The sequence below is a fragment of the Microcaecilia unicolor genome, chromosome 1, assembly GCF_901765095.1.
Source record: "Microcaecilia unicolor chromosome 1, aMicUni1.1, whole genome shotgun sequence".
In the NCBI taxonomy this organism is placed as follows: domain Eukaryota; kingdom Metazoa; phylum Chordata; class Amphibia; order Gymnophiona; family Siphonopidae; genus Microcaecilia; species Microcaecilia unicolor.
In genome coordinates this window covers 74,036,688-74,063,589 of record NC_044031.1, presented here as the reverse complement: position 1 = coordinate 74,063,589, position 26,902 = coordinate 74,036,688, and the positions used below count along the sequence as shown (strand labels likewise).

Genomic DNA, 26,902 nt, shown 5'->3' with positions numbered 1-26,902 from the left:
GAAATATTGCCATCAAAATCCCCGGTTCGTGCAAATGGCAAGGGGGTGTGGTCTGGAAAGGACTAGGGCTTGCCTAGGAGATACACGTTTATTCCCCAATTCAGAATGGGAATAAACGTTGATGTCCTAACAGATACACATCAGGATTTATACTTGCTACCAAGCACATTTAGGTCTTGGCAAACTGCTCCAATTGAGCAGCACTCCACTGGAGGAATTAGGGCAAGTTGCCCCATTAATGCCTCATTTTTTTATCCCCTCCCCCCCAAAAGCCAAACTAGCAAGGGATACATTTGTACCCCGCGCTTTCCCACTCATGGCAGGCTCAATGCGGCTTACATAGGGCAATGGAGGGTGTGCCTGAAATACATATTTATATTTCTAAAATGTCAAAGATAAACATGTATGTGTCGGCAAAACCACGGTTAGGTGCTGGTTTTCAACCCATTGCAATTTTCAATGTTTTTTTTTTTCTAAAATGGATGCATTCACTGCATCAACATCCATTTCTCCTATATTTCTCTATGTCAACAGATTCTACTCTAAAATACGAGTGAAACTTGAGATGTCCTGACCTGGATGTCTCAGTTCCGGCTTTCACGTCTTTCTAAACTGCAGCTAAATATCTGCTGACAGAGCCAGCATCATAAAGGCTGTACAGCATACTCATGTGAAAGCAGAAAGCAACCTAAAACCGCATGCAGTGCATTTGAAAGACTGAACTGCAGCATACCTTGTACAGAACAGTAATGTGTACACAATGGAATTGTAGATTAAACAAAAAAACACCTTTTGCTCAGACTATCATAGAATGCTTTTTTTTTTCTTATTGAGCATATTGTGGTCCTTTCTGAAAAGCAAAAATATCACCTCAAAGTGCTGAGAGTAGAAGTCTACTGCTATGTGGCCCACCCCTCTTTCCCAATTAGTTTTTGTAGATAAATTAGATGTCACTTTCATAAACTTCTTAGATGCTCTTTTACTGAGCTGTGCTAAAAACTGGCCAGCGATCAGTGGTGTGCCGGTAAAATTTTAACAACAGGCTCTCTCCCCTGGTATAGCCAGCCCTGCAATTTCTTTTGAGGGGGGGAGGGCAGAAGTAGGGGGGACACAGAGGTAGACTGGGGGCCCAGGTCCCCAGTCTACCTCTGCGCCCCTCCCTAAATTGCAGAGCTGGCTATACCTGGGAAGCAAACCTGGGGGGGGTAATGCATTACTCTCTCCAGGAAGAAAAAAAAAAGATTTTAAATGCTCCCAGGTTCCAATCTAATTCATGTCTAATATGGGATAAAATACCATAAATATTGGACATGCGCCAAAAATACCATAAATAAATAAGTAACTAAATAGAAACTCTGAATGTTGAACACCTGATTCTCATAACATGATGTCTGTTTTAGAAGTCCTTTGACAGGAGAAAAAAAATCTCTGCACCAATATAACAGGGTTAGGGTGTCCCTACAACCAGCCCCTCCAAATGACACTGATTACAATTTATAACAAATTACTACTCTACCTATGAAAAGTTATTCCCTTATTATACTTCTCCTGTGTACATCCGTATGCACAAACTGGCATGTTTGAAAATACTTTTTTTTTTTTTTACAGTATCTGCCCTACCTATTCCAGACCTCCTTCTCGCTCCCCCGGTCCCCCGAGCCGCAGGGTCCCAGCACATACCTGAAGGCAGCCACCCTGGTGGTCTAGTGGATTTTTCAGGGCAGGAAAGATCCCCAGTCTTTCCTGCCCACTGCCAGCGCTGACCCTCCCGCTGCCTCATTGTCTTTAAAATGGCTGCCAAGACTTACAAGGGCGGCCTCGCAAGACTCCAGCGGAAGTCTCAGTAGCCGTTTTTAAAGAGCAATGCGGCAGCAGGAGGGTCAGTGCCGGCAGTGGGCAGGAAAGACTGGGGATCTTTCCTGCCCCGAAGAATGCACTGCACTACCAGGGTGGCTGCCTTCAGGTATGTGCTAGGACTCTGCGGCTTGGGGGGGGGGGGGGGGGGGGGAGAGAGGCCCTGCCTGAACAACCGGCTCGCAAAATGCTACAAAAATTAACAACTGGCTCTTGCGAGCCGGTGTGAGCCGGCTCCAGCACACCACTGCCAACACTTTACTCAGCACAGGTCTTTCCTGCGTGCTGAGACCACTTTTAGCGCAGATGTGAAATGGCCAATTTTCCATAAGTCCCATTAATGGCTACACACTCCTTTTCCCATGGTCATTAGCATGTGAACACTTCCTGACATCTATTTTCTAGGTGGTAAGGGCTCACACGTTAACGACGTGCTAATTGGTTAGTGTGCGGCGATGTAGCTACACTAACTGATTAGTGCAGTAGGTTTATGTTTATTTAAAACTTTATATACTGCTTACTACCCCCAGACACACCCCCAGTGCTAAAAAATAAAATCTATTTTTAGCGCATTTGAAGGGCTCGCTAATTCCCCAAAACTACTGTGGAACACCTGACTGCGCCCTGCGGTAGTGGTTTTTAACCTGCAGTAAGCATGCGTTAGTGCTTACCGCAGATTAATAAAAGGGTCCCTTAATCCCATTTGTACATTTAACACATTGTGGTGGAAATTTTTTTTAACCCTAACTCTCTACAGTACCAGAATGAAATCAGTGTGCAAATCAGTATTTTTGCCAACATTCTTAGGGGTCCTTTAACTAAGGTGTGCTGAAAAATGGCTTGTGGTAGTGTAGGTGCGGGTTTTGGGCGTGCGTCGATTCATTTTTCAGCGCGCCTGTAAAAATATGCCTTTTTAAAATTGTTGCCAAAAATAGACATGCAGCAAAAACAAAAATTGCCGCACGTCCATTTTGGTTCTCAGACCTTACCGTCAGCCATTGACCTAGTGGTAAAAACACGCGGTAACCGGGTGGTAATGACCTACGAGTGTCAAGTGCCACTTGACGAACGTCCAATATGTGCATCTGAAAATAAAAATTATTTTTCGGACACACATATTGGACATGGACCAAAAATGAAATTACCGCAAGAGCCACATGGTACCCATGCGGTAACTCCACTTTGGCACGTGTTGGGTGCGCGTAGACGCTTATTTATTTATTTATTGCATTTGTATCCCACATTTTCCCACCTCTTACGCGGCTTAGTAAAAGGGCCCCTTAATAAATTCAACTCTGAAACTAGCCACAGTGATATAGTATAAGATCCTAACAGGTCTTCTTTCTGATATACAACTCTGATCTTGGAGAGGAAAAAAATTATTGTTCCCTGCCTTGACTGGTAAAGTCCTTCTGTAAAATGATGGAAAAGATCACAAATTTACCTGTAGAGGTGCCGCTTTCTTGGTGATTCCTCTGTGCTGAGGAAGTAGCTGTAAGTACAAATAAAGGCAGTTAATAAATCTTAATAAAGGAGAGCGGACAGGTTAGAGCTGCATTTAGTTATGAGCACATTAATAATTGACTTTACATTGGTCTATAGTGCCATCCACTGATCATGAACTGTTTTGCGATCCTAATCAAAAATCAAGGGAAAAACCCATGTCGGTCCTGCTTAGAGTACTGAGCTGGTAAAATGAGCTTCTTTGCGTTAGAGGGCTGCTTAAATAATTTCCCATTGAGGTTTTCTTTTGATCACCTTTGCTAAATTTAGTTATCAATGTTTAGCTGTTGCAATACTAGAAGGAGGGAATTCTTTAAACAGTGCAGGAATTTGGACGTCCAAAAATTCAGTGCTAAGAGCTATTCTATAAAGGGCACGTGCCTTACATAGAATATAGTGATAGGTGCGGATCCCAGGCTTAACTTTTGGGCGCCAGACTTACGCCTGCTGAAACCAGATGTAAATGCTGGCGCCTGATTTAGGCACACATAGGCAGTATTCAGTAATTTGCATACAACTGTTCAGAACTCCCCTGACATGCCCATAGCCACGCCCCTTTTTGGATTGCACACAAGAACATTTAGGCACGAATCTTTATAGAATTGTGCTTAAGCAGTTGCACGCGCTATTCCAGACTAGTGCTAATTAATGCCAATAAATGATTGTTAGTAGCCAATTACTGCTCTTAATTGGTTCATTACCCAATTTACAGTAGTTGTGTGTTAATCTCTGGATCGCACCCAAATTAGAATCTGGGGGACAGTAATTACCTAGAATAATGTAGACAGATAAAGACCATATGGTCTATCCAGTCTGCTCATCTATGCATTCTATCACTCCCTTTGAGATCCTATGTACTTGCCCCAAGCTTTATTGAATTTAGATACTGTTTTTGTTTCCACCACTTCCACTGGAAAGCCATTCCATGAATTCACCACCCTTTCTGTGAAGGAGTATTTCCTTTCTTATCTGCACCCTTTTCCCCGTTACGTCAAGCTCCATCTCTGGCCATCTTCAAATCTAAGCTAAAAGCCCACCTGTTTGATACTGCTTTTAACTCCTAACCCTCATTCACTTGTTCAGAACCCTTATTTATCATCCTCACTTTAATATTCCCTTATCTCTTGTTTGTCCTGTTTGTCTGTCCTAATTAGATTGTAAGCTCTGTTGAGCAGGGACTGTCTCTTCATGTTCACGTGTATAGTGCTGCGTATGTCTAGTAGCACTATAGAAATGAAAAGTAGTAGTACTAGTAAATATGCTTCTTCAGTTAAATAGGGAGGGCAATAAAAACATTTCTATAAGTAAAATGGAGTTTTACCTACAAAAATGGGTTTTTAGTTCTTCACCTTCAATGCGGGGAAAATAGGCAGTTCTAGGGGGTTGAGAGAGTACATAAGTACATAAGTAATGCCATACTGGGAAAAGACCAAGGGTCCATCGAGCCCAGCATCCTGTCCACGACAGTGGCCAATCCAGGCCAAAGGCACCTGGCAAGCTTCCCAAATGTACAAACATTCTATACATGTTATTCCTGGAATTGTGGATTTTTCCCAAGTCCATTTAGTAGCGGTTTATGGACTTGTCCTTTAGGAAACCGTCCAACCCCTTCTTAAACTCTGCTAAGCTAACCGCCTTCACCACTTTCTCCGGCAACGAATTCCAGAGTTTAATTATACATTGGGTGAAGAAAGATTTTCTCCGATTTGTTTTAAATTTACTACACTGTAGTTTCATCGCATGCCCCCTAGTCCTAGTATGTTTGGAAAGCGTGAACAGACACTTCACATCCACCTGTTCCACTCCACTCATTATTTTATATGCCTCTATCATGTCTCCCCTCAGCCGTCTCTTCTTCAAGCTGAATAGCCCTAGCCTCCTTAATCTTTCTTCATAGGGATTGAACAATGTACAATTATGATTAAAGGTAAACAAATGGAATGCCCTAAAGATCTGTTTTTTTTTTCATTGCATTTCAAATTTAGATAAAGTACAACTTGAAAGAATTAGAAGTACACAAAAAAGATTAGTACAATATTAAAAAGAAATATTAAGAGCAGAGAATAAGTGTTACCACTTAAAGAGATCCTCAAAAACATTTTTTTTTTTGGGGGGGGGGAGACAAACAGAAAATCTGGAAGCACAATTATTTAGAGAAGTTACAAGGAACTGCTGCTCTTTAACACATTCATAAATGATTTGGAAAAAGGATCAACAAGTACAGTGATCAAACTTCAAATGATGACAGAAAATTATTAAACATTTTTCACGGAGAGGGTGGTTGATGCCTGGAATGCCCTCCAGAGGGAGGTGGTGGACTGTGGCGGAATTCAAAATGGTGTGGGATGAACACAGAGGATCTCTAATTAGAAAATGAATGGCAACTCTGGCTGTATCAACTAAGGCCGGTGCTGGGCTGGCTTGTACGGTCTGAGTGTCGCATATAGCAATCTGGTTTAGGATGGGCTGGAGAGAGAGCCTCAACAGAAACTTCAGTAATTTGGAACATGAGGACAGTGCTGGGCAGACTTTTACAGTCTGTGTCCCCCAAATGACAAGACGGATTTGGTTGGATTTGATGGCAACTCCAGTAGTTGGAACATAAGGACAAAACCGGGTGGACTTCTACGGTCTATGACCCAGAAACAACAAAAAAAAGACCATGATCAAGTACATAATCTCACATTCATTGTTGATTTTAATCTTGAATTGATAATGAATGTGACTGTTGGTCAGACTGGATGGACCGTTCAGGTCTTTATCTGCCATCACTTACTATGTTACTAGGAGGTCCTTTTACCATGCTGCGGGAAAAAGGGCCCTGCACTAGCAGCGGGAACTGTTTTTCCCATGAGTCAGGGCCTTCTTTACCGCAGCGGGTAAAAAGACCCCAGACACACATCGCCATGCGGTAAGAGAATTATCGCATGGCCATGCAGCGGGCAGCCCTTACCGCCACCCATTGAGGTGGCGATAAGGGCTCCCACGCTAACCCGGCGGTAACCAGGCATCATGCGGCGATGCCCGATTACTGCTGGGTTACTGCCACACAAGCCATTTATGGGGGTTTTCTTTTTCCCCCCGGAAATGGTGCACACTCATGGTGGGACTACTGCCGGTGGCCGCTTTGGGCCGGCAGTAGTCCCGGAAGAGCGAGCGGTAAGCCTGCGTTGGGCTTACCGCTGCTCTGTAAAAGGGCCCCTATATTACTATATTGATGGGTCAATGTTCAAAGCAATTTAACTGACTAGAAATGGCTCCAGGCTGGTTAAATCGCTTGTTTTATTTTTTTTTTATTTGTTACATTTGTATCCCACATTTTCCCACCTATTTGTAGGCTCAATGTGGCTTACATTGTACATTGTTTGGGGCTTACTGCTCATTTTCAGCGGCACTTAACCAGTCAGCTCTGATCTGCACACTGGCTGGCATAGAGGCTGGCAAAAAGTTTTTTTGGGGGGTGGGAGAGGGTTGGTGACCACTGGGGGAGTAAGGGGAGGTCATCCCCAATTCCCTCCGGTGATCATCTGGTCAGTTGGGGCCCCTTTTTGAAGCTTGGTCATGAAAAAAAAAGGGACCAAGTAAAGCCGGCGAAATGCTTGTCAAGCCTGGCTTTTTTTTCCATTATCAGGCGAAGCTGGCCATCTCGTGAGCACGCCCCTGTCCCACCCCCATCCCGCCTTCACTACCCTACTGACATGCCCCTTGATATTTCGCCAGCTCCGCGACGGAAAGCAGTTGAACCCAGCCAAAATCGGCTTTCGATTATGTTGATTTGGCCAGGTTCAGGAGATCGCTGGCCATCTTCCGATTTGTGTCGGAAGATGGCCGGCGATCACTTTCGAAAATGAGCCTGAGAATCACAGATCTCTGCAGGCCAATACTAAGATACCTTTCCTGCAAAAGTGTGGTCTTTCACAGTTGTACTGGAATCTCCAGCTTTTTCCACTCTCCTTAGCTTGGTTGGTGGACTTCTGGACATTGGAGACTGTCTTCTGTTCCTGACAACTAGTGCCGTTATTGGCCCTAGATCTCTCAGGAGTATAAACAGACTTCTCTCCTCTGCTTCTATCACCATCTCCTTGCCTACCTCTCCAAGGCATTGTGATCCAATCAGACTAGATTGTAAGCTCTACGGACATGGGCTGTCTTTTATATCTATCTGCACAATGTTGTGTAAGCCTAGCCACACTTTTGGAATGAAAAATCAGCGCTCTGCCCTTCTTGTACTTGGCGTTCCTTTTCTCTCTAACTTGAGTATACAGGCTGTCTGGACCCCCAGAGCCAAAACATTTTAAAGTTCAGTTCTCTGTGATAATGACAGAGAATGAGCTCACTTGCACTTTTTTCCCCTTTCCTTTGTAGGTATTTTTTCTACCACCCTACCTATGCTGGGTATGTGACTCTAGACCCACAGTCGACAGCCTGAGAATTTATTTATTATTATTTTTTTTACAAGAGTTACTTTGCTGTCGCACTGAGAGAAAAGCAGTGGTGGTACTGACTGTCTCTCTCAGAGCCCTGTCTGAGCTGCCATGATGCTTTCTCTGTTTTTCCTTCAAGTTTTTGATTTTAGAAAAACTACCACTTTTCTCCTCATTCTCTTTACCTGAATGTAAGACAAAAGATGATGGTGTGCTATACTTCCCTGCCCTTTCCTAGTAACAGATCTAATCTTTGGAATCCTGACAATTTCTTCTGACCTACAGTAGATTGACCACTGTCAGAGATAAGTTCCTGGGGTTGATAGAACGTCTGTTTGAGCCATCACAGCACATCTTATATTATAGGGTAGAGTCAGTAAATGGCGTTCAAAGTTAGATGCCCGGATAATGCACAAATTCTATAAAGGGTGATCCGCACGGAACTATCTTTATAGAATACTAGTGGAACCCAGCCCATTTCCTCAACAAAGAAACGGGCCCTAGGAAGGCTCTCTTGTAAGCGATTTTTTGTCTCTCCCCTGCCCTCCCCTCCATGTCCAGCGATGCGATGCTTCCCTTCCCTTCCCTCCCCTCCCCTCCCATCCCCTCCCCTCCCCTCCATGTCCCACGATTCACTTCTCTCCTGTCCTCTCCTCCCATCCCATCCCATCCCATCCATTGATTCTGCTCTGCCCTGCCCTCCCCTCGATGTGCCGCGATTCTCTCTTCCTTTGTACCTCATCGTTTTCTGGCTGGCCTGGCCGGCTTCCCTTCTGTTGGTAACATCCTGACGTCAGCTCACCTCCAGCATTCCCTTCCCTCTCACTGTTCCGCCCTCTGACGTCATTATGTTTTGACATGAGGGCGGGGCAGTGAGGGGGAATGGAATGCTGGAGGCTAGTTGACGTCATGAGATGTTACGAACCCAGGCAGCCGGACAGTGATGGAACGTTGGAGGTGAAAATTATTATATAGGACTAGCTTAAGTCATTTTCATATCTAACTTTGGGGGTAAGCATTTATGTCTGTCAAAGGCTGGTGTAAATGTTCACTCCTAATTGCTGTCATTTAGGTGCGGAAATGGAAGTTTAAATTTATCAATTTGATATACTGCCTCTTTTGAAGCACGACTCCACAGCAACACCAACAACTACTGGAACTCCAGTGGCTACAGCCAGTAGTTGTTGGAGTTGCTGTGGAGTTGGAGGACACCATTTGCCCTTTGGAAGTTAGAAGAGAGCTCCTCAACTATAAAGCTAAGTGACATTTTTTGTGGAACGAATATATGTGTTTGGCAATTACCAATGGTTACATTTCATATTTATGTGGAACATTTTTGGGACTTTGCTTAGATGTATGAAGCAGTTTATCCTGTTTGTCTGTCCTAATTAGATTGTAAGCTTTGTCGAGCAGGGACTGTCTCTTCATGTTCAAGTATACAGTGCTGCGTATGTCTAGTAGCGCTTTAGAGATGATAAGTAGTAGTAGTAGTAGTTTACATGAATTTGTCTATTTTTCTCTTTCTTTTTTAGGGGGCAATGTTTTCACTGACTGGAGTTTATTTTATTGCTCTCTTTTTTCAGAGTATAAGTTATTAAAGCCAATGAGAATATTTGGGGACTCGAGTGTGAGGTAAAGCTGGCGGCTATTTGAGCAGATTAATGGTTGCTCCATGAGCTCTGAGGCCTTTTTTGTCTAATTATATTTTGATAGTGTCATGTAGCCTGCACAATACCCTTAACTTTGCAAACATTTTTTGCTTTTTTAATTACAGCATTAGTTTGCTTCCCTTTTTTCGGATATAGAGTAAGAGATGTCAGAATTAAGGGTTTGGTACCTATCTATAAATAAGACATGCTAAAAACAAATTTACATGCACCTTCTGTGTCAGCATAATGATGCCTATACATATTAGAGGCAATGATTGTGCATTGGTAAAGTGGAGGAATGGCCTAGTGGTTAGGGTGGTGGACTTTGGTCCTGGAGAACTGAGGAACTGAGTTCAATTCCCACTTCAGGCACAGGCAGCTCCTTGTGACTCTGAGCAAGTCACTTAACCCTTCCATTGCCCCAGGTACAAATAAGTACCTGTATACAATATGTAAGCCACATTGAGCCTGCCATGAGTGGGAAAGCACAGGGTACAAATGTAAAAAAAAAAGAGGGAAAGCAAATGACAGAAAAACTGCTGGTTTGTGTTTTGTTTTGATACTTACATTTTTTGTCTCTTTTCATCATATGCCAATATCTTTGTCACATCCCAGTCACCTGAAGTAATGGACTGTAGGTTGTCATTGCTGTTATTGGCCTGCAAAGACAGAAGCACATGAATCTTACATTTTCTCCTATAAATAGAAATGCAGGGGGAGAGGTGTTTTGTAGCTCATAAAGAATGTATTTATGGAGTAGATGTAAATGACTGAAAGATGACTCAGTCCATGTCTCTGTTTTGCAGAGGATTTTATTAAAACAGCACTTCTGCACAAAACCAGCGAGAAAGCAGGATATGTTGTTTTGCATTCCAACATGTAGCACTATGTAGGGGGAGAATTGCACACAGTGGGCCTGATTCTATATATGGCGCCTAAAATTAATGCACATTAGGCAATTACGCCTAAGCATAATCTAAATACCATGCGTAAATGTACGCATGGTATTTAGAATACGCTTTGGCGTAGCTCATACAACAAAATCTATGCGTGGCCACTTAAACCAATGAAAAGCTGGTGTAAATACCTACACGTAGATTTATGCGCACTGGCCCATATTTTTTTACATTGTGCATAGATTTTGGAATGCCCATGAAATGCCCATTTCTATGCCCCTAAGCACACCTCTTTTTGCCTGCGTGCGTTAGAATTTAGGCGCAATACATTACAGAATACGCTTAGCAATGTACGCATGTAAATTCTAATTTTTGCCAATTAGTGCTCATTATTGCTTGTTAAGAGCTGTTAACAATGCCTAATCTTGTTAAAATAATTAATCTACACATGTAGTTGTAGAATATGCCTAGATTTACACATGGAACCGCACGGAACTCTAGGTGTGCTATATAGAATCCAGAGGAGTGGGAGTAATATAATAAGGAAGTCAGAAGGTATGTAAATGGCTCTAGCCACTTGAGCATAAATGACCCCTTATAGAATATTTCCTAGAGGAAAAGTCCACACCATGATTTGATGGAATACACTTTTCTGGTGAGAACACACAAGGCAGAGTTTGGTTGGGCTTCACAAGCATACATTACACAGAAAGAACTCAATACCATGGTTCAATGAAGAATTGAAAAAGTTAAAAACGCAAGTTAGAAGGTTAGAACGAGCTTGGAAGAAAAAGAAAGACGACTCATCACTCACCGCTTGGAAACAAATACAAAGAAAATATAAATACGCCATAAGACAAACTAAAAGACTATATTACAAAACTAAAATTGGGCCAGACTACAGGGACACACATAAACTATTCCAACTCGTGAACTACTAGATACTATACAGGTGATTTCTAATAGCACAGACAAACCAGCAGCAGACAACCTCGCGAAATACTTCAATGAGAAAATCACAACACTACGTCTCTTAATACCTGTCAATACCATTGACTATGCAAAACTCCTTGACTGCCTAGACCCAAACCCTGGTGAATACCCAGTGGATAGAACCTGGACCAACTTTGAGACGCTATCGGATGACATCATCTCCCAAAAGCTCAAAAGGTTCACCAAGTCTCATTGCAAATTAGACATATGCCCTAACAACCTAATAAAGTCTGCCCCTCAACAATTCACAACAGACCTCACAGAGCACCTGAACTACATGTTACAAAATGGACTCTTCCCAAAGGATAAAGGAAATATTCTACTCACCCCTATACCCAAAGACGCAAAGAAAAGCACAAGCGATTTAACCAACTACCGCCCAGTAGCATCTATTCCTCTGATAACCAAATTAACGGAAGGAATGGTGACCAATCAACTCACCGACTACCTAAATAAATACTCCCTATTACATAACTCACAATCAGGATTTCGATTGAACCACAGTACCGAAACAGTACTAGTTACTCTCACAACTAAATTTAAACAATTAATCGCAACTGGTTATAATATACTTCTTCTACAATTCGATATGTCCAGCGCTTTCGATATGGTTGATCATGGAATTTTGCTACACATCCTTGAATGCTTCGGAATTGGAGGCAACGTCCTCAATTGGTTCAAAGGCTTCCTAACCACGCGATCTTACCAAGTGATATCTAACTCAACCACCTCAGACACACGGACATCTAAATGTGGAGTCCCCCAAGGATCCCCCCTCTCGCTAACTCTCTTCAACCTAATGATGACACCCTTGGCCAAATTATTATCCAATCAAAACCTTAATCCATATATATACACAGATGACGTAACGATTTACATCCCGTTTAAACATGATTTAATGGAAATTACCAAAGACATCAACCAAGGTTTCCACATCATGCATTCATGGGCGGATGCATTTCAGCTGAAACGTAACGCAGAAAAAACGCAATGACTTATACTCACCTCGCAACATAACATGAACAATTTCATCACCATAAACACACCAAAATTATCCCTCCCCGTCTCGGACTCCCTGAAAATTCTTGGAGTTACCATTGATCGACATCTTACACTTGAAAGTCATGCGAAAAATACAACTAAGAAGCTGTTTCACTCAATGTGGAAACTAAAAAGAATAAGACCTTTCTTCCCAAGGACCATCTTTCGTAACCTGGTACAGTCAATATTGCTCAGTCACCTAGACTACTGCAATGCACTCTACGCTGGCTGCAAAGAACAAATCATCAAGAAACTTCAAACCGCTCAGAACACCGCAGCCAGACTCATATTCGGAAAAACAAAATATGAAAGTGCTAAACCGCTAAGGGAAAAATTACATTGGCTTCCACTTAAATAACACATCGCGTTCAAAGTATGTTCTCTGGTTCATAAAATCATTCACGGAGATACCCCGGCCTACATGTCAGATCTGGTAGACCTACCACCCAGGAATGCTAGAAGGTCATCCCGCACTTTCCTTAATCTCCACTTCCCCAGTTGTAAAGGTCTAAAATACAAACTAATGCATGCGTCAAACTTTTCTTACCTGAGTACACAATTATAGAATGCACTGCCGCGCAACTTAAAAGCTACTTATGAACTAGCTAACTTTCGCAAATCCCTGAAGACCCACATCTTCAACAAGGCATACCAATAAGAACAGCAACTAGAAATGTAATATATCGCCAAATCACCTATTATCAGCACCGTCTTTGCTCACATCTGTTTGTTTACATTTCGACTATGCTATTCTCTATGGCATCCCACCTTACCTACTATCAGCACTGTTCTCTACTTTTTATCTACTTGTTTAAATTTCGATCATGCTATTCTTTATGTTACACTAATTGCTATCTCCCAACCCATTATCTACTAATAACGATACATTGTAAGCCACATTGAGCTTGCAAAAAGGTGGGAAAATGTGGGATACAAATGCAATAAATAATAAAATAATAATAATAATTACCATTTCTGTCATTTATCTGCATATGTACTAACATCTAGGCACAAGCACTTACATTGGCTATAGGCCTGGTGTTAGTGATCGAACCTTAATGTATGTGCATTCTGAGCCACTTTTGCTAGTGTTCTATAAAGAAAATGAAGTGCAATAATAATAATATTTCTGTTTATAGAATAGGCTTACAGTAGACACCATTACCAGTACCTATAGTGGGTCTTCTGTTATAGAATTAACCTCCATCCACCTGATTCTATAAATTCGCTACAAATTGCGTGTGCAAATTTAGACACAGCCCTGATTTGCATATGCCATTTAATAGAATAATGAGTCAATTAGTGCCACTAATTGGCTTTTTAACAAGCAATTGACACTAATTAGATTTAATTGGGAATTATGCATGTAAAGTTAGGTGTAGGATCCACATCTAAAACATATGCGTGGCTTGAAAAAGTGGGCATAGAAATGGGAGGGTCATGGACTTTTCAGGGGCGTGGTTTTGATTACATATGTAATTAAAGAATAACGGAGCTCCACGTGTAGATTTAGGCATGTGCACGCACCACATTATCATTGGTGCAAATGGTGGCACCTAAATTTACACGCAACCTCTCTGTTTAAGTGTTATTCTATAAACTTTAGGTGCAGCTTATGGAATCACCCTTAAGCAATTTTTTTTCCAGTGCCAATTTTTTTAGGCACCATTTATAGTCTAATCCCATATGAATCATGCTTGCTGGTTGTTATGCATGGGAGGCATTTTGAACATGAGAATAAAAATTTCCTTAAGTCAAATAAGTACTTCTCTGCTAATGAATATACAGTAATCATTTTAAAAATTGTTTTTACAGCATCTTGCAGTCTTAAATGTGTGTGATCTGTGGTCAGATATTTTCATGGACTTGTTTCGTGACCCTGTTACTGACAGTTTTGTGCCTGATCTGCACAGCAGCATCTTAGACTGAGAGAAGAGAAGAAGCAATGATGTAATTACTATTATCTCATCCCAAATGATTGAAAAAGCAGAAAAAAAGAGAAAATGACTTGCTTAGGGTCGGACAGCGGGTGGCAGTGTTTAGATCAGATGCATCATTTCTGTACTCTGGTCTCTTGATTTTTTTTTGTATTATGGCAATGATCTATGTCAAATGACTTGAGAAGAGAAAAGGAGAAACTTTAGATATCTATATCTACATAGAAATATATACATTTACTAAAGGAAATGCACAGATGAGATGCTTTAATCTTTTGCTTTGATCTTTTGATGTATATCGGATCAGTGTCATAATCCAAAAAACAGGAGGATAGATCTGTCTTTAATTGTTATTAGACATTTTCAGTAGCACAGCATTGTGTATTCTTTAAGTATAAGATCTCTATTCGGGGGAGATAAGGGAAACATCATGGAGGTCGGGGGGGGGGGGGGGGGGGGGGGGGCTGTCAAGAATGGTAACACTGGACTTTTTGTGATGTGCTGTACTGTTGTCAGTTTTGATGCCTGTACCTGATTCCATGAAACAATAAATACAGTTTACAAAAAAAAAATAATTGTTGGAAGGGGTGGTTTGTGGGGGAAGCAGGGCCATATGTATAGACTCATTGCAGGCCTCATTTGCATAAATTAGGGACTGAAAAGCAGAGCAGAAAAACAGGGACAAGTACAAAACGCACAGATGCTCAGCAGTGGAACCAGCCCTGATTGGTAGATAATTTCATTTCTAAATATAGTGTGGTATTTAGAAAAATGATGTTTCCTTGCACTATGTTATGAACTAATATGTTATTCAAATATCCTTTAGTATGTCCCAAGAGATACATTAAATATGAGCAACAGAATAGTTACATCCAGATTTACAGTTTCACTGAATTAAAAATAGCAGCGCCTCAATTTACCTGTGAGGAAGACATGGCAATGTGGTAGAACTTTCCACGTCCTCCTTGTGGGATTGCTCGGACAAAGAAAAATTTCCTACCGTCTTTCGAAAAGATGGGCTCTTCATTCTGTAAATGCAAATGTGAGTTATTTTAGAGTGCCCCATATGATTTTAAATCTACAGTTCTGAAAATGAATCATGAGGCTGGCCAGCAAGATATTCCAGCTTTTAGGAGCTGAATGTGCTCTGTCAACAATGCTCTTAGAGGTCCTTTCACCAAGCTGCGGTAAAAAAGGCCCTGCGCTAGCAGTGGTGGCAGTTTTTGCTGCGTGCTGCGGACTTTTTTTACCATAGCGGGAAAAAGAGTAATATCAGGAAATGCTTTTTCATGGAAAGAGTGGTTAATGCTTGGAACGCCATCCCTGTGGAGGTGGTGGGGACAAAACCAGTGACTCAATTCAAAAAGGCGTGGGATAAACAGAGCACTGTTAGAATCATGTTTGCTGGGCAGATGATCGAAAACGTTTTGCTCAAAATAACAGTGTTTTGTTTAAAGAAAATCATGTCATTCAAAGTAAAAACCTCAGCCTGGTGGTAGAAATATCATGGTATGAGGTTGAATCAAGACCCAGACAGTTTGCCATCATTGATTCATGGGTTTTGACTGATATCATTACTTCCCTCACCCGTAACTGTCTTGTCTGTCTGTATTATTTAGATTGTAAGCTCTTTTGAGCAGGGACTACCTCTTTGTATCAGGTGTTCAGCGCTGCGTGCATCTGGTAGCGCTATACAAATGCTAATAATAATAATAATATCAGAAAGTTATGTATATATCTATCTGTCCATGAGCAGAAGCTAAGCTGAAGGTGTCATGCAGCAAGACTACAACCCTAAACATTCAAGTAAATATACTACAGAATGGCTGAAGAGGAATAGATTTCATGTTTTGGAATGGCTAAGTCAAAGGCCCAACCTACACCAAATTGCCAACACCTGAAGTGAACTGTTCTTGCAAGACAGCCCTCAAACATCACAGAGTACAAACAATTCCATATGAAAGGTTGGGCCAAAACTCAAGGCAGATGTGAAATTGATCAACAGTTTTGTAAAATATTTGGTTGAACTCATTGCTGCTCAAGGAAGTGTGATCAGTTACTGAACGAAGGGCTCACACACTTTTTCACAGAAGGTTATTTATGGCTGAATCTTTTTGTTGCTTAAATAATCAAAATATATCATTTCTACTTGTGTTATTTACTTGGGTTATCTTTCTCTCTCCCCAGGCTTTAGATTAGGCTCTAACGATGTTCTGGGTATAAATTAAGTTATAATGCAGACCATCATAGGGGTTTATCGGCTTAGATAGCCTTGCACCATGCCCTTAGGTACTTTTGCCTTCCCTGGAACTGCTTGGCTTGGCAAGTGTTTTTTGTTGTTGTTTTTTTTAATCCACCCTGCATATATCCTTACTTTCCAAAGCTTTTCCCTTGGTGTTGGCTTTCCTTGATTGGTTTAGCACTTTCAGTTCATATATTGGAAGATAGGGCCAGGGCACATCTCCAGCTTCCCAGACTGTATGAGTGGGTCAGCCTCCATAGGAACTTCTCCAGCTACCCTCCACTGTGGCACATGCCAATATTTTCCCCTTGCTGCTACCCACAAATATGGCCGACACTTCCTCAGGTAAGACTTTTTTTCTTTGCCTAGTATCTGGCCACTGTTCCAAGTTGATGCCCTGGATTTTCTTTTCTGGTTTTTTTTTTTTGGGGGGGGGGGTCTCTCCTTCCTCTCTTCCACAGTTTGGGGTCACAACTTATACCTCAAAAATTTTTTCATTGGCATTTTTACCTGTTCCCTGCTCATTGGAACCTAATCTTTGCAGAACTGATTAAGCTGGCATTAAAACCAACTCAAGAATCCTACTTATACATACAAACACACTTTATGGAGAAATTAACGTATGGTGACTGTATTTTTATTGGGATTGTAAACTTTATCTGATGTTTGCATGGTATATGATTTTTTTTTGCCTCATTCTGTATACCTTATTGGGTTAAGGGGTAGGTTATAAATCATTAATATATGCCAGTATTTACATATGCAAGTTGTAAAAATTTGCACCTACATCATATGTGAATAACAGCGTTTATATGTACAGATTCCCAATTGATGCCAATGTTAACTTTTTTATTTATTTATTTTTGTTGCACAATGATTGCTCCCACCGTATATATTGGCAAACACATGTGCTTTTCCCATGTCACTGTCCCTGTTTACTAAGCCTTGCTAGTGGCTGCCATGCACTAATGCTGACACAGTACTTTGATTGGGCTGTGTCAGCAGCTGCTAGCATGGCTTAGTAAACAGGGAGGGGTATGTATTTTTAAAAAAGGCTCCATATTTAGCAAGCCTTTTCTAAAATACACTGAAAACTAGAAAAGGCTTGAGTTGAATATCTCTATTCCTTTCTAAATGGCCTATGAAAAATTGGCCTTATATTCTTGTATTATTGTAACTTGTCCAAGTGCATATAAGTGTGTAAAATACCCAAATAAATATATAACTAAATTGGAAAAAGCCTTTATGTTTCAGTGCATTACCACAGATGAAACAAAAAGTTATTTACTCTTACTGTACACTGCCTTGAGTGAATTCCTTCAAAAATGTGGTAAATAAATCCTAATAAATAAATAATAACTTAGTGTCCCTTTTACCAAGATGCAGCAAAAGGGGGCCGGCACTGGCATTGGCGCGTGCTTTACATTTGCACGGAGGCCCCCTTTTACTGCAGCTGGTAAAATGGAAGTCTTGCCTTCCTGCAGGAAATGGCCATATGGCAAGTAAAGCACTTGCTGCGCAGCCACTTCGAGGGGGGAGGGAGCCCTTAACCCGGTGCGTGGCACTGCCCAATTACCGCCAGGTACACTCCGTCACTACAAAAATAAATACAATAAATAAATAAATAAATGCATTGTAGTGCCAGAAATTACGGTGCAGTAGGGGTGGGAAATACCATCAGGCTGCTGTGGTAGCCCTGTGTTACTTCCTGTATAGCGAGCAGTGAGCCCACTTTGGGCTTACCACCGCTTAGTAAAAGGAGCCTTAAAATTGGTTAAATGACCTGACACAGCTGACTGATTTCATTTGTCTGGCATTTGGTTTTAAGGTATGCTGCCTGTTGTTAATGCTTTGATCTTTTAGATAGTATTGTCCATATTTTATTATAATTTTGACATTGCATTATGTTACTTGTTTTTATGTTTTGTGGTTCCCATATATTACTGTCTATATGATTAAGATATTGAACCTGTTTGTATATATACTTTTTAAATTTATTCATATGTCGATTACAAAATCATTTGCAGTTGATGCACAATCCTGCTGTTAGGTTGGTTTGTGGGTTGGACTGTTTTGATAGTGTGTCATCCGTGCGTGATCTTCAGTGGTTGTCAATATGTCAACATATAAATTTGTAGATAATTTGTCTAATTTTTAAATCTGTTTTTGGTTTAAATTCAGAGGGGCTAGTAGAATTTCTTGTTGTTCCATCCTTTAATAGAAATCTAGGTTCTGTGAGAACATTAAAATTAGACTTTTCATCTTTGAAAAATATTTGTTTTAAAACTATTATTGAGAACTCTTTTTCTTTTTTGGGGGGGGGGGGGGGGCACGATAATGGAATATGTTACCATCAGATTTAAGACAATTGTCCTCTTATTTTTCTTTTAGGAAAGGTTTGAAGACTTATCTCTTTGATCAATAACTGGAATATGCTAGTTGTTTTTTGTTTATTGCAAAATATTTTTTTTCTGATGTTATTTCTCTCTATTATAGAGCTCTCTTGGCGACCTGTTTACAAAGGCGCTAGCGTTTTTAGCACAAGCTAAAACTGAGTGCACACTAACCCCGTAGATACCCACAATATTCCTATGGGCATCTACACAGTGCGTGCTAATTTTTAGTGCATGCTAAAAACGCTAGTGTCCTTGGCTCTTTTTACTAAGGCGCATTACCATTTTTAACATGCCTACAATTAGTGCGTGTGCTAACTGTGTAGGCGCCTATAAGGATATTGTAGGCACGTACATGGTTAACGTGTTAAAACGCTGATGAACCTATAACGCGGCTTAGTAAACAGGGCCCTTGGTTTGTAAACCACCGTAAATCTTTTTTTTTGGAAAACAGGTGGTATATAAGACTTCAACAGTCTTATGATTTTAGATTTGCTTGAGACCCCTGATGCAGGCATACATTTATTCCAAAAACACAGCTGTGTCGGATCATTTAACTAACGCTGCAATAAAGAATCATCTGGTTCCTATTTTCAATTGTGTACGCCACTTTCTGTTTCATCTGTGGTTCATTCCATTTGTGGAGATTTTTTTCCTTCTCTTTTGCTGTCACTACATTACCAAGCAGCCTTAACTACTAATAGGTTATGAAACTAATTTCACTTTTAGTTCTGACATTAGGTTTCTGATTTGACCTGGGAAAACTAGTGACAAAATGGGCAATTATCATTTGAAATTTAAAAATATATATATATAAATAAATACAAACACTCTACTGTGTTTTCTTCCATGTCATACAGTTTATTCCTGAAGCACTTCTTGGCAGTCAGAATAGTTGTTTTGACAAATTACCAAATCTACATCCTTCCCCAAGTTCCTTCTGTTGATAAGGCCATGCAAATGTAAATGTAAATGAATCATGCTGTCCTCCCACACCTCCCACTTGTTGCGGCTGCCACCGCGCTGCTCCAGTCTATTTTGTTCAAGACTCCCAAGACTCTGAATGGGTATAATCTCACTTTGTTGGAAAATCTGACTGTATTTGCAAACCTTACTGGTGTACCCTCAAGGGTAAAGGGTCATGGATTTGATATATAACTGCAGCTGCATGTCTCAGCTTGATCCCAGGATAGCCTGCTGCCTGCACTTTAATAATAAAATAGACACCTCTGATGGTATGGATAGCATGAGATGGGATCTAGTGAAGCCTGAATAATGGATTAGAATTTGGCAGCTAAGATTTAATGCTAAAAAAATGCAGGGTTATGCATTTAGACTGCAAAAACCCTAGGGAGCAGTACAATATCGGGATTGAAGTACTTTTGTGCATGGAAAAGAGTGGGCTTTGAGGGTGATCGTATCTGATGATCTTACTGTATCCAAACAGGTAGTCAAGTCAATTGGAAAAGCCAGAAGGATATTTCAGTGCATATGGAAAGGAATGGCCATCAGGGAAAAGGAGGTGACAGTGCCTTTGTGTAAGTCTCTGGTGAGAACTTTTTTTTTTTTTTGTTACATTTGTACCCTGCACTTTCCCACTCATGGCAGGCTCAATGCGGCTTACATGGGACGTCAGACGCACAGAAGCCCTGCAGAGTACAGCGAAGATCAGCTGAGAGGAGCGCGTCTGTGTGGGCCGCGCATGCCAGAGTCAGAACAGAAGACAGCACTTCTGCTGGCGAGGGTTCGGGTCGAAGGGGCCCGGTGGCGGGTGGGACTGCGGCGCCGGGCCCCCCTCAGGGGGGGGGGCGATGACAAACTGGGGGGTGGCAGTGGGGGCGGGCCCGGGGGCGGCCTTGTCCCGGGCCCGTCCCAGTGTCTCGGCGGCCCTGATGGTGTGTATGCTCTTGTCAAATTAGCTACCTCATAGACAACAAGAGTGGTCCAATCTAAAGAGTGAGATTCACTTCCACAATAAGTGAGGTTGAAGGTCAATGACTGAAGTTTTCTAGCGGTGCATCTGAAATATAAATTTGGAAAGATCTGCATGTTTTGTTTTATTAATGGTGCTGAGGTTATAGGGTAGTGGTTCTCAACCTTTTTTTCCAGTTGGAACACACTAGACAGATGATGCTCACATATATAACACACTGCATACATAACCCTCAGGGACCTTTGGTCTGACACCATATAACAGTTCTTATGTGTTAAAACTAAACATGCTCTGCATCCATAAAAGTCCAGCCTCCCCCCCAACAACCGGTGCAGATTAGAACCAGGACATTTCTCCATGGAAGTCACCATTAAAAAAAAATTCTGATTCTTATGTCATCTGAGCAATAACAACATAGATCTCTCTACTACTGGCACATTGTGAAATACAAACCTGAAAAAATTTTAACTCAATATACATGTAGTATGCATGTCAAACAACAGTAGAACTAGTCCTATGATAAAAATCCCTATGAATAGATAGCACTACAAATATTACACTAGGCCCTAGAACACCAATATACAACTACAACTGCAGTACAATATACTACCTAGACTGTGAGCCCAATAGGGACAGACCAAGTACCTATAAAGTGAAGCTGTAAACCGCTTAGGTCTCAGCAGTATATAAAAACTCAAATAAATAAATAAAATAAAATAAATATCTATTACAGGTAAAACCTGAGACAGCTACAAATCTCTACACAGGAACTACATATAAACATCTCTCCCTCTCTGTTCCTTCCCTCCTTCCCTTTGACCTGCATCATTTTCTCCCTCCTCTTTACCCCCAGGTCTAGCATCTCATCCTCTTTACTCCCCTCCTCCCACCCATGGTCTGGCATTTCTCCCTCTCTTCCATCCTACTCTTCCCCAGCTGCAGTCCAGCATCTCTCCCTCCACTCCAGTCTCCCTTGCCTACGATCCAGCATCTCTTCCTTTCTCTCTCTTCCATTCTCCCTCACATCTGTGGTCTAGCATGTCTCCCTTCATTCCCCTCCCCCTGCTTGAAATCTGGCATCTGTCTTCCACTCTCCCCCCCACCCCCCACTCTATGTTCCAGCATCTCTCCCTCCACTCTTTCCTCTCCACCACCAATACAGCATCTCCACTCCTCTCTCTCAACCCCCCTTCAATATTCCTTAAAGCTTGTCTTTATTTCAGAGGTTGACAGCAGCAGCAGAGATTCACACAGGCTGCCTGTGGCCAGTCCCAGAGTCTTCCCTCTGATGCATCCTACCCATCTCTGACACAACTTCCTGTTTTTGTGTAAGGGTAGGACACATCAGAGACTGGATCCATATGGCAGTGTGACTTTTGGGTGCTGCCATATGGGCACTGCCATATTGGTACAGCCTTTTGGGCTACCATGATTTTTGGGTACTGGACTTTTGGAGGGGCATAATCGAACGGCGCTGGCCATCTATATGGCCGGCCATCTTCGGGGCCGGCTCTGCAAAGGGGCGGTGTCAACAGTATTATCGAAAAACATGGCCGGCTATCTTTGCTTTCGATAATACGGTTGGGGCCGGCTAAATCTCAACATTTAGGTCACATGTTGAGATCGCCGGGTTTACAGATGGCCGGCTTCAAAAAAAGTGGAAAAAAAATCCAAGTGCTCTCAGGGACGTCCTAAATCAAAAGTATTTTTGCATAGCTTTTTCAGTAGTACTAGTGGGATTTGAACCAGCCACTTCTGGATTACAAGCGCATTTAAATGTCTGTGAGTGACTGAGAGAGACCCCTGTCTGTGATTGGCTGAGAGAGACCTGAAGAGGCATAATCAAAAGGGAGGGACAGCCAAGTAAGTGGAGCTGTGGCTGGTGGCTGTGGCTGGTTCAAATCCCACTGGTACTAGTGAAAAAGCCATGCAAGAATACTTTTGATTTAGGACGTCCCTGACAAGCACTTGGATTTTTTTTTTTTGGGTGGGAGGGGATTGGTGACCACTGGGGGAGTAAGGGGAGATCATCCTCGATTCCCTCCGGTGGTCATTTGGTGAGTTGGGGCTCCTTTTTGAGCTTGGTCATGAAAAAAAAGGGACCAAGTAAAGCCGGCGAAATGCTCATCAAGCCTGGCTTTTTTTCCCATTATCGGGCAAAGCTGGCCATCTCGTGAGCATGCCCCCGTCCCGCCTTCACTACCCTAGCAACACGCTCCCTTGAAATTTCGCCGACTCTGTGACGGAAAGCAGTTAAAGCCGGCCAAAATCAGCTTTTGATTATACCGATTTGGCCAGTTTCAGGAGATTGCCGGCCATCTTCCAATTTGTGTCGGAAGATGGCCAGCGGTCTCTTTCGAAAATGAGCTGGTTGGTCACCCAAATGGCAGCATCTACAAGTCTTTTCCCTATTTCTTTCCTCTCTACCCTGCTCTAACATCAAAAGTCTGGGGTGGATCAGGGTCCACACTTGCTCACTGCTGTGGGGTCTTCACCGCAGAAGGGAGAGCTGCCCCTGGTGGTGCCTTCAGGTAGGACTGCTGAAGCCTCTGGTTGAAGGGAGGACTACATAGTAACCTATCAAACTTTGTAAATCTAAGGGGCAGTGGCGTAGCCAGACAGCCAATTTTGGGTGGGCCTGAGCCTAAAGTGGGTGGGCACAAAATTATTTCTGCCCCGCCATACCTCCACCTTAAAATATAAATACTTTAGCTAATGAGGATCCTCAAGCTCTGTTAGCTGAAGACTTTCTCCGAAGGCAGCCAGAACTCCCTTTTACCAAGCTCGGCAGGCAGCAGCAATGTCCCTAAGCCACTAATGCCAGCACCACATGCGGGCTTAGTAGTCGGTGACTCAAGGATGCTGTCACTGACTGGAGAGTTTGGTAGAAGGGAATTCTGGCTGCCTCTGGAGGAGGTTCTCAGCTGGGGATGCTTGGGGTTCCCCACCAGTTATAAAGCAAGGGTCAGGGCCAGTGTTAGACATGCTATGGCCCAGGCCAGAAAATAAAGGAGGGCACTTTCTCTGATCCCCTCTCCTCCCTGCCTCCCCTCCAATTTCCCCACTTGCCAATACTAATCACACTGACAGACCTTCACCAAATACAGACCAAGGGATCACAAATTAGAAATTAAAATAGTTACACAAAAATTGAATTGAGAACCCCAAGAAGTTAAACTTAACATATACTACAACACTGGAGAAATAACAACAGAAATGCATTTCCTTTCTACTGAACACAATGCAAAGACAATTGCTATGCACATTTCCGAAAGCTAATATATTCCATTTAAAACATTCAAAATAAAATGCTTTTTTCTACCTTTGTTGTCTGGATGTTTTATTTTTCCATTATGTTAGTTCCAATTTCCTGTCTGTCATCTACTAATTCTCCTTCAAGCGGCTGCTGTACATTTGTCATCTCGCTGCTGTACATTTGTCTTCTCGCTGCTGTCTATTCCCTCACTACACCTACCTCTGATATAATGATCATTCTTTTTAGTTCTGTCCTCTCATTTTTTTTTCTTTTCCACCTCTGTCAACTCAAATTTCACCCTCTTTCTCATCCTTCTCCTCCTTTTACTTTTCAGCTACCTATCAGATTTCTATCTTCTTCTTTTGCCCACTAGCTCTCTCATTTCCCATCTCACTCCTTCCCCAGGCTTCCATTCCCTTCCATCTTTATCTATTCTCCATTACCATATTTCTACCCTCTGTAATCACTATCATCTCATCCATTTTCTTGCCACCCTTCTCCTCCCCTTCCTGGCCTCTCCCACATGGTTCCACCATTCCCAGCACCTTCCTCCCTCCACCTTTCTAGCCCACCATCTGCTCTCTCTTTCTTCCATCCATCCCCACCTTTCTAGCCTGATATATCTTGTCCTCTCTTCCCTCCAGTCCTGTTCCCCATGGTCCAGCATATCTCCTTCTCTCTTCCCTCAATCCCATTGTCTGGCATTTCTCCATCATTTTCATCTGCTCCTGGATCCATCTTCTTCTCTTTCCCTCTCTACCTGTGCATCTCTTCCTGCCTCTCATCCAATCCCATGTCCTACACCTCTCTATCCCCATCCCTTGTACCCCAGAGCCATCTTCTCTCTTCCCCCTCCCTCTCACCCACCCACCCATGCAGCATTCATGCCCTTCCTCCGCCATGTCCAATATTTTTGCCTCGATTTCACTGTCCACCATTTCTCCCTCTCCCCCTCCTTTGTGCCCCATGTCCAACATTTCTCTCTTCCACCCCCCCCCCATGCAGCATCTCTCCCTTCTTCATGTCCAGTGCCCCCCCCCCCCGGTCCAGCACTTTTCTCCCCTTCCCCTCCTCCAACTGGTCCAACACTTTTCTCCCTTCCCCGCCTCCAGTCTCCGATCTGGCACCTCCGTACTTTTTTTTCCTCCCTGCTTCTAATGCAGTGTCTGCAACTTACAGCATGAACTACCCGGCAGCGATTTGCACACACAGGCTCGCACGAGTCGCACCTCGCAGAAGCTCCGGAGTTCCCGCCACCTCCCGTCCTAATAGGAAGTTGCGTCATTGAGGGCATGACGCGTGACACGTCAGTGAGGGCGTGACGCGTCAGAGCGAATGCCGGAGCCGGCCTGTGCTGTGAGTTTGAATCGCTGCGGTAGAAACAGGGAGGAAAAAAAAGAAGTGCCAGATCTGTGGGAGTGGAGGGAAGGGATCATGGGTGGTCAGGGTGCGCTATGCCTGGGTGGGCCTTGGGCTTAAGTGGGTGGGCCTGGGCCCACCCAGGACCACCCATGGCTACGCCCCTGCTAAGGGGCCCTTTTACTAAAGGGTTGGCATGTGGCAACAGGCTTGCTGTGTGCCTATCCGGAACTACCAACTGGCTACTGTGGGTTCCCACTGCCAGCATGCGTCATTTCTGGCGCTACAAAAATATTTCTATTTTTGTAGTGCAAGTGCTTACCTGGCGGTAATCGGGCAGCACTTACCATCAAGTTAGCTCGGGAGCCCTTACTGCCACCTCAATGGGTAGTGGTAAGTGCTCCCCCCAAAATGACCATGTGGCAAGTTTCTTTTCCAGCAAAAAAGACAGCCTTTTTCCCACTGCAATAAAAGGGGGCCTCAGCACACGTCAAAACACATGCTGACGCTAGTGCAGGCCCCCTTTTACCGCAGCTTAGTAAAAGGACCCCTAAGTGCTTTGAAAATGAGCCCCAACGTGTGGCAACAAACTTTAATTTATGCAGCAAGCAAAGTTTCAGTGCAGATATTCTAAAGAGAACCATCTGGAGTACCTGTGTGGCTTTATCTAGGTTGTCACCTGTGTTACCCATTTTTTACTCATCATTTATTATTTTTTGTGATTCACACATTTATCTTTTTAACTTGCCCAATTGTGATGCTATTACACATTTATTTTCGCCCTCATTTCATTTGTCTGTTTAGTCTCTCACATTCTGGCTTGCAGCATGCGCTATTTGATTATTACCACACATCAGGTTTTTTTTTTGTTCCTGCTGCAAGCACATCATATTTAATTAGCACAGCGTATCATCGCAATCACTTCTGCCATAGCAGCATTTTGTTGAGAGAAATTAACTTTGGTTTGTGCGGGACTGCTTCTATTGTTCCATTGCGGTAAGTTTGATCATCTTGTTTCCTTAGTTCTGTTTTTAGTTTTTCATTTTCTTCATCTTGTGGGTGTGTGTTTGTAATATAGCGCTTGAATTTCATAGCTCCGCGCCAATGTCTCCCTTGTCCAAGGTATACTATCGCCAGTTTTTCCTTACAGCCCTTTTGTTTTTTTACTCTTAATTCTCTTGTTTTTTTTTACCATTTTAAAGTCCTCTTTACTATCTCTCCCTTTTACAAAACGATGCTAGCAGCTGCCACATGGCAATGCCAACAAAGCCCATTCAAAATGAATGGGCTGTGTCGCCACTACCACACCAGCAGCCGCCAGTGTGGCTTTGTAAAAACGGGAGTGCATTTTTTTAAGGTTGGCACTTATGCCATTTCATATTCCTCATCTGTATGATGCATTTCTTCACTAAGGGCCCTATT

The 26,902-nt window shown here is 42.5% G+C and overlaps 1 protein-coding gene across 1 annotated transcript in view; it reads right to left on the bottom strand.

Moving 5' to 3' along the window:
* Positions 1 to 26,902, bottom strand: part of DPP6 (dipeptidyl peptidase like 6) — a 931,600-nt gene that overhangs the window by 109,750 nt on the left and 794,948 nt on the right. Inside the window, 3 exon segments of the mRNA XM_030198448.1 lie at positions 3,299 to 3,346; positions 9,998 to 10,089; positions 15,218 to 15,325. Of these exon segments, the coding sequence (XP_030054308.1) occupies positions 3,299 to 3,346; positions 9,998 to 10,089; positions 15,218 to 15,325 (248 nt within the window).